Source organism: Molossus molossus, unplaced genomic scaffold (assembly GCF_014108415.1).
Source record: "Molossus molossus isolate mMolMol1 unplaced genomic scaffold, mMolMol1.p scaffold_m16_p_7, whole genome shotgun sequence".
Classification (NCBI taxonomy): Eukaryota; Metazoa; Chordata; class Mammalia; order Chiroptera; family Molossidae; genus Molossus; species Molossus molossus.
This window is the reverse complement of record NW_023425401.1, coordinates 18,611,160-18,622,989: the sequence shown is the minus strand read 5'-3', so window position 1 is coordinate 18,622,989 and position 11,830 is coordinate 18,611,160. Positions and strand designations below refer to the sequence as shown.

At 32.3% G+C, this 11,830-nt stretch overlaps 1 protein-coding gene across 1 annotated transcript in view; it reads left to right on the top strand.

Moving 5' to 3' along the window:
- Positions 1-5,530: 5,530 nt before the first annotated feature.
- Positions 5,531-11,830, top strand: part of ABCB5 (ATP binding cassette subfamily B member 5) — a 120,302-nt gene continuing 114,002 nt past the window's right edge. Inside the window, exons 1-3 of the mRNA XM_036246686.1 lie at positions 5,531-5,583; positions 8,190-8,247; positions 10,106-10,256. Coding sequence (XP_036102579.1) covers positions 5,531-5,583; positions 8,190-8,247; positions 10,106-10,256 — 262 coding nt within the window. The remainder of the gene's footprint in view (positions 5,584-8,189; positions 8,248-10,105; positions 10,257-11,830) is intronic.

The window sequence follows — 11,830 nt, the reverse complement described above, 5'->3', positions numbered from 1 at the left end:
GTTTTACTTCTATGCCTAAAACTTACCACTATCTCATTTTTCTTATTTATATATGTATTTGTCAAAACTGTGACTGTCCCTGAAAAAGAATGTAAGCTCCATGACAGATGAGACTTATATGTTATTCAATGCTTAGAACAATACCTGGCAAAATATACTTTTAAAGAAGGAAGAAATGTGAAACATTATCATTTAAGCTTGTTAAAATGTAGATTCCTAGTACATTGCTTTAGCTCCTCATTCAGTACATGGGGGTAAAGCCTAGAAATCTATTTTATTTTGACATGCATTCCAGGAGATTCTCATACCAAAAGGTCCTTTGATCATATTTTAAAACCATGATATAGGCAGTAGATAAGAATAGCATTGTTAGTATTACATTGTATTTTGAACTTTTATTTTTATATTCTTAGATTTAGCAGAAAGAAAAATAAAACTTCCTCTAGGCCTGACTGAATGGTTAGAGCATTGTCCCATACACCAAAAGATAGGAAGTTCGATTCCAGGTGAGGGCACATACCTAGGTTTTGGGTTCGATCCCCAGTTGGGGCAATACAGGAGGCAGTTGATCAATGTTTTTCTGTCACATCAATCTCAATCTCTCAATCTCTCTCTCTCTCTCTCTCTCTCTCTCTCTCTCCAAAAATCAATAAAAATATATCCTTGAGTGAGGATTAAATAAACAACTTTCTTTAGAGAATCAATGCCTTCTATTTGCCAAGACTTAGTGCTAGGTGCTATAGAGTTGTGTTTCTGAAATTAGATATGCATACAAACCACCTGGAGAGTCTTGTTAAAATGCAAATTCTGTTAGGTAGTTCTAAGGTGGGATCTAAAATTCTGCATTGCTATAATGGATTTATAAATGCATGATCCAGAACAGCCACTATGGAAACAGTATGGAGGCCTCAAAATATTAAAAATAGAACTGTCATATTATCCAGCAATTTCACCTATTGGGTATGTATATGAAGGAAAATAAATCAGTATTTCAAAGAGATATCTGTACTCCAGTGTTCACTGCAGCATTATTTACAATAGCCAAGGCATGGAAACAATCTAAGTGTTCATTGATGGGTAAATGAACAAAGAAAATGTGGTATACAGTCATACACCACTTAACAACAGTGGTACATGCTGAAAAATGTGATTTTATAATTGTATGAACATTACATAGTATACTTACACAAACCTAGATGGTGTAGCCTAGGCTCTTTGGTACACACCTGGGTTATATGGTATGATCTATTGCTCCTAGGCTACAAGCCTATCCTGCATTTTACTTGAGATTAAATCAAGCACAAGAGAAAATGACACAATCCAGAGACATGGTAAATATGAGATGTATGAGGCTGCTACTGGTGTAACACAGCATACTGTTTTATAACAAACTATTTTTTTTATAAGTAGAAAGAGTATACTCTAAAATAACAATAAAAATTATAGTATAATAAATGCATAAACCAGTAATATAGTCATTTATTGTCATTATCTAGTAGTATGTACTGTACAAGATTGTATGTTTTATAGTTTTATACATCTGGCAGCATAATTGGTTTATTTATACCAGCATCACAAACATATGAATAATGTTTTGCCCTGTGACATTAAGACAGCTATCACTAGACAATAGGAATTTTAACTTCATTATAGTCTTATGGGCCCACCATTGTATATGTGGGGAGCGGGGTGTGGAAAGAGAAGAAGGTATAGGGGGGATAAGTGGTGATGGAAATGAAGAAATAAGAAATGTTATTATATGACACATCTCTATATATAGATAGATATATATACACACACATGCACACACACACACAATGGAGAATTATTCAGCCATTTTAAACACAGGAAATTTTGTCATTTGTGAAAATGGATGAACCCTGAGGGCATTATGCTAAGTGAAATGAGTATAAAAAAGATATGTATCACATGATCTCACATGTGAAATCTAAAAAAATTTAAAATTATTTTCTACACATGCTTTTTAAACAATGATCTGAAAAGAAAATTTTATAATAGCATCAAAATAAATGAAATATTTAGGAATAAACTTAGCCAAGAAAGTGAAAGACTCACACTTAAAACTACAAACATTGCTGAAAGAAATGAAAGAAGACACGTGGAAAGATGTCCTATATTCATGGACTAGAAGACTTAATACTTTTAAGAGAAAATAGTACTAAAAGTGATCTACAGATTCAATGCAATTCTTATCAAAATCCCAGTGAAATTTTTTGCATAAATAGGAAACCCCATTCTAAAATCCCCATAGTGTCTAAGGGAACCCAAAAGGCAAAAACAATCTTGAAATAATTTGAAAGACTCGCAATCCTGGTTTCTAAATATATTACAAAGCAACAGTAATTAAAACATTGTGTTACCTGCATAAAGACAAACCTATAGGCCAATCAGAATAGAAAGCCCAGTAATAAACCCTTGCATATATGATAAAGTTATATTAAATAAGAATGCCAAGATCATACAATGGGGAAAAGACAGTTCTTTCAATAAATGGTGCTGGCAAGACTGAATATCCACATATAAAAGAAGGAAGTTAGGACCTTTATCTTACACCATATAAAAATGTATCAAAGACCTAAATGTAAGTACTAAAACTGCCCAACTTTTAGAAGAAAAATAGGGAAAAATTTATGACATTGAATTTGGCAATGATTTCTTAGCTATGACACCAAAAGCCTAGGCAACAAAAAAATAAATTTGACATCATTGAAATTAAAATCTTTTGTGCATCAAAGGACACTATTAGGAGACTGAAAAACAACCCACAGAATGGGAGAGGATATTTGCAAATCCTTTATCTGATAAAGGTTTAATATCTAGAGTATATAAAGAACTTAACTATTTTTTTAAATTTTTTAAATGGGCAATTGACTTGAATAGACATTTCTGCAAAGAAGACATACAAATAGCCAATAAATACATTAAAAGATGCTCAGTATGACTAGTCACTGTGGTAATGCAAATCAAAAACACAATGAAATACCACTTCACACCTATTATAATTATTATTATCAATAAGCCAGAAAATAACAAGTGTTGGTGAGGACGTGGAGAAATTGGAACCCTTGTGCAATGAAAAAGATTATATACAGCCACTGTGAAAAACAGTATGGCAGTTTCTCAAAAAGTTAAACATGATTCATAACTTCCAATTCTAAGTATATACTCAAAAGAATTGAAAGCAAAGACTCAAGCAAATACTTGTACACCAATGTTCATAGCAGCACTATTCACAACTGCTAAAAGCTGGAAACAATCAAATGTCAACAGATGAATGGATAAACAAAATGTGGTATAATACACCATGGAATAGTATTAGCCTTAAAAAGGAATGAAATTCTGACACAAGCTACATCATGGATGAACCTTGAAAACATTATGTTAAGTGAAATAAGCCTGAAAAAAAGAACAAATACAGTATGATTCAATCTAAGATACCTAGAATAGGCAAATTCATAGAGTCAGAAAGTAGAATGGTGGTTACCAGGGACTGGGGAGAAGAGAGAAAGGGAAGTTATTGTATAATGGTTACTGAGTTTCAGTTTGTGATGATGAAAAAGTTCTGTACTGGTGATGGTTACACAATAATTGTCTATGCACTTCATGCCACCGAACTGTAACTTACACCTGGTTAAAATGCTAAGTTTTACATTATGTGTATTTTGCCACAATTCAAAAAAAAAAAAAAAATAGTTCTGCATTTCTAGTAAGGTACCAGGTGTTGCTGATGCTGCTGGTCTTGGGACCACATTGAGTAGCAAGGCTGAAGTATAGAGAAAAAAATAAGGCATGTGAGTTACACAGGAGAAGGAAACGTTTTTTTTATTTTTATAAACTAATGGCTGACACATAAGCTCAATACTTTTTCAATGAACTCATGAAGGAATAGATGAAGAAATATTATAGAGTAATATTCAGTATAGTAATAACTAGGAATTGTAAGATAAGACAGAAGGTGTCAATAAACATAACACAGATATGAGGAAAGCACAAAAGGAAGTAATTATTTTCAGTCAGCAACAATGATGTCATTGAATGAATGCCTTGCATATAGTATTACTCAATGATTATTATGTCAATGTGCCATTGATGTATTAAAAAGATTTATTTTAGTTTTTATAATTATTAATTCAGCTAACTAAAAATATTATGGGACTAAACAATAAAAAACTGGGTATATATATAACCACTACAGACCTTTTAAAAGAGTGTTTATTTGGCTCAGTGAGTTTTCTTTGTTCACCTTGTTTCTCTGAGTGCAGTATGACATGAAGAACACAATGTGCTTTACTTAGAAATTAACTGCTGTTGTAATCAGATATTACAGTGTGATCAGAAAATAAGCTTTTGAAGCACAGTTATGAAAGTGCAGTAAATAATTCGTTGAGAAGAGACACCACACATGATTTTGATGTAAATGAACAGATCATGCACTTAACAAGGTAAGCCTCAGTTGTTTTTGTTTCTTTTTATGAATATAAGTTTTATTATATAATTTTTAATTTCCATAAATGCAAATTATTGATAGAGTATGTTTTATTACTTTTTCTACACATGTGTCAAAATAATGAAATAGTGAAAAATCAGTATAGTAAAGATTTCCTATATGGAGTTATGATCATATAGGAAACATGCCTTTTTTCTCAGGCACTAAAAACTGACCCATTAGGACTTAATTCTTTATGAAGAAACTTACTATTTCAAAGTGCTTTGGGTTTTATTCAGATGTTCAAGTAAGATTTAATTAATTAGTAATCCTATTCTAGAATTTAAATCCATATTCTCCACATTCTGTATAGTCATTTTAGTGTAGGTAATATGTTATATGGCCAAACAAATGAGATTGAGTCAAAACATCTCTATTACATTTGCATTGAAGTGATAATTTATGTAAATAATTGCGATCTTAAGACAACGGAAGAGTCTGAAGTGTCATCCAAAGGAAGATACATTATGTTTAATATAATTTTAATGATGAGTGGGTTTTCAAAATATTTTGTTTCTTTATAACTATTCATTTATATATGGTAGAATCTCTAACTTGCTTATATTTGGTGAACTAGAGAGCCCTACTCCCTCAGACTGCTCACAGAAACTACTGTATTAATTTTTTACAGAGAAAACTAAGCATGAGATAGTTGAAAGCTTTCATCAATTACAATCAAATCAGTGGCAGAGTAGAAACAACCCAATGTCCTGAAAAACTATGCATTGTCATGAAATCTGGCATTTCTTCTTTTCTTTTCTTTTATTTCTAGAATTTTTATTAACTTCCAATCTAACCCCAAAATGAGACAAGTCATAAATTCAATGATAAAGTCTGAAGATACCTAACCAGAAACTTTATTTGGGATTGGGTGTGGAGAGGCAGTGTGAAATTCAGCAACATGATTTTACAGAAGATGTCAGAGATATGAATAATGCTTCATATCAACTACATGATAAAATTTCACATAGTCATGATATATTTGTTAATATTTTATTTCAGAGTGATTAAATTGTAAATAAGATGGCAGATTCTGAAAGAGCTGAAGAGATGCAAGAAAATTACCAAAGAAATAGGTAAGTTCTGTGTAAGTTCTACAAAAAGTGTTCTGCAACTTCAGATATATCTTATTATTTTCACAACTGTAGCAAAAAAGCTTTAACTTTTTTCCAAAAATAGCAATGTTATTTGCATTTAGCTGGACTTCAACATAATCAGTGTTATAACTGGTTTAAATAGCAATTTTAGGAAGTATAATAGCTACCAGATTTATTGACTTAGAACGTCAGATATCACCTCTTCTGAATTTCTTGGAGCTTACTAGATATGGAGAATTCCTTTTAGTTCTCTGTGGATCCTTCATTCCACGTAGTACATTTATTAAAAGAAAATAATAGATTTTGATTTTTTTTTATTGAATGGATTTCTGTGTGTGTGTTATAAAAATTTTCTTCATCTATAATTCATTAATTTAGAGATTTAAGTTGATGTAGTTTAAAATCTGTTTTATTTCCACTTTTAACATAATACATTTCGATGTATAAACTGTGAAACTCAAGTGGACCCTTCTAGATTACTTGGGTCATTAATGCAGGGCTACAGTAGCCAGAAAGGGAGCTCCTGCCATACTTGCCCATGTGCTTTTCTTCACTTTCTTTTTTTAAAATTATTATCACTGTACAATATTTATTTTTATTGAATTTATTGGGATGACAATGGTTAATACAATGATACGGGTTTCAGGTGTACAATTCTATAATATTTTATCTGTACATTGTGTAGTGTGTTCACCACCCAAAGTCAAGTCTCCTTCTACCACCATTTCCCCCCCATACTTTCTTATACCTCCTCTCACCCATCTTCCCCTCTGGTAATTAGCATACTGTTGTCTGTGTCTAGGAAGGGTTTTGTTTGGTTGGTTGGTTTGATTTGATTATTTGCTTAATCCCTTCATCTTTTTCACCCAGCCCTGCAACTTTCCTCCCCTCTGACAGCTGTTGTTCTGTTCTCTATCTATGCGTCTTCACTTTCAACTCTGGTAGAAATGAGACTTTTAAAAGACTTCCCAAGGGACACTCAGCTAGCTCAGTTGCTAGAACACGAGACTCTTAAAAGGCTACCCAACCCCTCCTTCCAAGGCTTTCCATGAAGGTCAATGGAAGACAGAAATGTTTTTCTGAAACAAAATGTATCAAAAGAGAGCTGAGCTTACTAGGTCTTAGGCTTTAAAATTTGCATTTGGGGTGGGGGGAGGTCTTTACAATCCTAAAGCACTTTTTGTTATCTATGAATCATCTCAGAGCAAATTGGCCCCATACATAAGTAAATTATTAACTCAAGTGGAACAAAATTAAGTGACTTCTCATTTATCAAAGCTGATGGAACAACATGTTATAAAGCTGGAGGGAAGAGTTGGAAATTCGTCCTTCTGTGATGTCTTTTTTAGAAAGTTTAAACTGATCTTCTCCAGTCTTCTGTTAATGTTTAAGAATTGTGTGTGTGTTTAATTGATAGTTTTCCCTGAAATAAATAGATAAAATTTACAGTTTTTATCTGGACCTACTTGAAATGTGAGGTACAAATGAAATTTTCAATGTGGGACAAAGTCACAGTGTAGTTGTTTAATGTGTAATTAATAGAACTCATTTAAAGTTCACAGTTGCTCTTGAGCAATTTATTGCAAAAAATCAAAAATTCGAATCCAACACTTCATATCCATTAAGATGGCTACTATTAAAATTAATAATAATAAAATAAAATAGCAAATAACAGATATTAATGAGGATGTGAAGAAACCTCCTTGTGCATGGTTGGTAGGAATGTAAACTGATGCAGCTACTGTGGAAGACTATATGATGATTCCTCAGGAAGTTAAAAATAGAATTACCATGTGATCCAGCAATTTCACTCTTGGTTTCATTCATATATATATTTCCCCAAAAGAAATGAAAGCAGGAATTGAAGAGATATTTGTACACCCATATTCACAGTAGCATTATTCACAGTAGCCAAAAAGTAGAAGCAACCCAAGTGTCCACTGATTAAGGAATGAATGAATGGATTAAAAAATGTGATATATACATACAATGGAATAATATTCAGCCTTTAAAAAGGAGGAAAATTCTGACATTTTTTACAATTCGAATGAACCCTGATGATATGCTAAATGAAATAAGTCCATGAGAAAGAACACAATACTGTATGATCCCACTTACATGAGGCTCCTAGAGTAGTCAGATTCAAAAGATAAAAAGTAGAATGGTGGTGGCCAGAGGATGGCAGAGTTTCAACTTTTTAACATTCATGGTGTTCTGTGGATGGATGGTAGTGACGGTAACAACAAAATGAATATACTTGATACCAATGAGCAGTACACTTAAAAAGACTTAATATGGTAAATTCTATGTTTATGTGTATTTTACCACAATAAAAATAATTTTCTCCGGATACATATCTTCAGTTGTTACTACAACTAATGTTGACAGCCAGTGACAATTTACTTCTCCAGTGATTATACTAAAATTCTTTGTATTGCCTGTCATTAACTTTGGTTTTAAATTTATGGGGTTGGTATAAATTTGCAACCAAAGGTGAAATTTAACACTTCAGCACAATTACAATTGGAAAATGTTGCAAATTGCATTACATTGTAATTTTTACATTTTAAACATTTACTTTCCAGAAAACTGCAAGAACAACTGCACAAAGTAAGAAACCAAGTTGTTGGACCTTTTGAAATAGTAAGTGAAATCAGTTAGAAAGTATGCATATCAGAAATTTTGGGGGAATTGTCAGTAGTACATGAAATGATTGTTTGATTGTTTACATCTATTCAGGGAGAAAGGGGAATTTAAAAACATAATTCATCAAAGTATTATTTCCAATAGAAAAAAAATATAATAAATTCAACATGTCCACAATAAGAGATAAGAAAAAATAATAACACAATACCCTATATAATGGTTCCAGTTTTGGAAGAAAACAATTGTGTGTGTATATGTGTGATACATAAATGTTATCAGAGGTTATTTCTGAGTGGTATGAAATTATTAGTGCCTTTTACTATTTTGTTTACATTTCAGTATTTTCCAGTGATAATACATTGATATAAATTGCTTTTATTATTTTTAAAGTGGTTAAATCCTTTTTAAATAAAAAACAATTATCTAAATATTTGAAAAGGTTATGTATGCATCAGAGTGATTATCAGCACAATTCTTTGGCACTATGTTTAAGGAACATTTTCAGAAATGTGTTCCAAAAATAGCCCCTCCCCCTACTCCAATCTCCAAATAAGCCTGGATATCAATATCATTAGAAAAATACATGAAACAGTACTATTTATTCATAAGTCAAATTTTTTAAAAATTGAGGAAGTAGCAGAATATGAGAAACGTTATCAAAGAGATAACACACTACTGTGGGCATGGTGGAGGAACAGATACCCTCTTATCATCTCTAGTACCAAGTACAATGCTATGAAAGTTAATTCGTAAATGTCTATTAGCTGTTGCATGAATGAATAGGAAAACATTAAGGTTTTTTTTTCATTTCTATTTTTTAAAAATATAATAAGTTCCTCTTGCTGTTATTTAAGTCTAACTTCATTTTAATACCATTATACATTTTATCTTGACCTCTCTCATTGAGATGAATAGTCCACATTTTCAAGTTCATGTTTTTGTTTTGGAAGAGTGTTGTGGAGACCTGCTATAGAATAGAATGTAAAACATTCAATATTTGACTTTCAGTTATTTCTTTCTTATTCTAAACAGTTTTGCAAATTATTATAGACCTTAATTTACAGAATAGATATTGTCCTAGGTAGAAAAAAATCTGAGGAATTAAAAATACAAATTAAAAATATAATTTATTACATTTGGTAAACTAATTTTTACTAGATAGTTACTGTTCATTGCACTTAGTTTTTATTGATATGATGTTGATAAGCCCAGGGAATTGAAAATTTGAAAATCAATTATCCATCAACCAAGATATTGTCGTTGTAGTCTCTTTTTTTTAATTCTCACCCAAGAATATTTTTCCATTTTATTTTCAGATAGAGTAGGAGGGGGAGAGAGAGAGAGAGAGAGAGAGAAACATCGATGTGAGAGAGACACATCAATTGGTTGCCTCCCGAATGACCCCAACCAGGGCCAGGGAGGAACCGTAACCAAAGTACATACCCTTGACCAGAATCAAATCTGCAACTCTTTGGTCTGCAGGCCGATGTTCTAACCGCTGGGCCAAACCGGCCAGGGTGTCATTGCAACCTTTTGAAATTCTTTAATTTATTCCAGAATCGACCAAATGGAAGGAAGTTTCTAAATCATACCTACATCTTACCTGACTTGTGTCACAGGTCTACGATTGTACTGATTTTGCTACTTTATATTTTTCAACAATTTCTTCAAAATACATTGTAAATCCTTGGGATAGGTGACTTTTTTTTACCTTTTAAATACTTGTCCATGATTTAATACATTTATTTAGTCTCTTAATTAATTTATAAAATAACATTTAGTTGATGGCAAAAAATGTAGGTTGGGTTTTAGTTTTAACTTTTTACAGCTACTGTGTTTTGTTTATTTTCCTCAGTTTCGATTTGCTGATATACTGGACATCATACTTATGATCCTGGGATTACTGGCATCATTGGTAAATGGAGCTTGTCTTCCTGTAATGTCACTGATTTTAGGAGAAATGAGTGATAACCTTCTTGGTGGGTGTCTAGTCAAAACCAACACAAGTGAGTACAATATTTACTTTTCTATACTGCTGGAGTCTCAAAAGTGTTTAATAAAACAGTTGGCTCATAATACAGATTATTGTATTGTCAAACAATATCTATATAATTATGTATTTAAGTCATTTATTCTTCTATATTACCAGGGACTAAAAGAACCAAAATCTGTGTTCATGAGCATTTTTCAAAGAAATAGAACCAGTAACGTGTGTGTGTGTGTGTGTGTGTGTAGAGAGATTTTTAAGGAATTGCTTCACTCACTAATGGAAGCTGGCAAGTCTAAAATCTGCAGGGTGGGCCTGCAGGCCGGAGACTTAGGAAAGAAATAGTGTTGCAATTCAAGTCCAATGGCCATCTGCTTATGGTATAAAAAAAATCATCTGAGACTCAATGTAGCTCAGCTTGTCTCTCTAGGAATTCCAATAATTAATTTTCTATCTAAAGTATAGCATAAAGATATAGTCAATAATATTGCAATAATTACGTTTGGTGTCAGATGGATACTCAATTTATCTAGGTGATCACTTAGTAAATTATATAATGTCTAATCACTGGATTATACACCTGAAACTAATATAATATTGTATGTCAACTGTAACTGAAAAAAAAAAACCACAATATTTAAAAGGAAAAAGTAGACTGGCTGAAGTGGCTCAGTGGATTGAGCATCGTCCTATGGACTGAGAGGTCTCGGTTTGATTCCTGGTCAGGGCACATGCCCAGGTTGTGGACTGGCTCCCCAGTGAGGGGCGTGCAGGAGGCAGCCAATTGATGTATCTCTCTCACACATCAACATTTCTTTCTTTCTCCCTTCCTCTCTCTTTAAAAATCAATATAAACATATTTAAAATAAGTAAATAAATAAAAATTTAAGAAAATAAAAGGAAAAAACTAGTTATTATGTCAAGATTTAGTAAAAATCTTGGGAGATTCCAGGCCATTTATTTGTAATTCACCCTGTAAGAAGAAATCAAGAATGACTAAATTGTTCAGAGAGCTATTTAGACTTTCATTAAAGTGTATAGACATACATGGCACTGTAGAACATAGTGTAGCAAAGAAGCCAAAAGGAACATGCAGAAAATGTGGTACTAGAGACAAAGAGCCTGAATAAAGATAGCAACCAGGTGTGGAAAAAAATATTTTTGTGCTTCCTATAATTATAAGTATCCTTCATGTATTGTTACCTTTGCAGCATCCTATTTTAGGGTCATATCCTTCAAGGTGACATTGTTTAGATATAAATTCCATCAATTTTCCTATGCACTAATACAGTGAATATCCACTTTTTAAAAAATCTGGTAGGTATTATAAATAATAATTCCCTGATAATATGTTTTTCCTCAAATTATACAGTAGGAAGTATCCTTATAGCTGTTTATTATAAGTAGGATAAATATCTCATTAAAACCCAACTGTCTTTTAGATATAAGCCTAGCTTTATACAGTGTACCTCCCTCTGTGCCCTATTTGACTTTAAACACTAATTTATAACCTCCTGTTTTCCTCCTGAAGGCTAATCTTTCTCATGACCCAATCTTATTTGAGTAGAAAAAAGCCATTGCTTCCACCTTCTC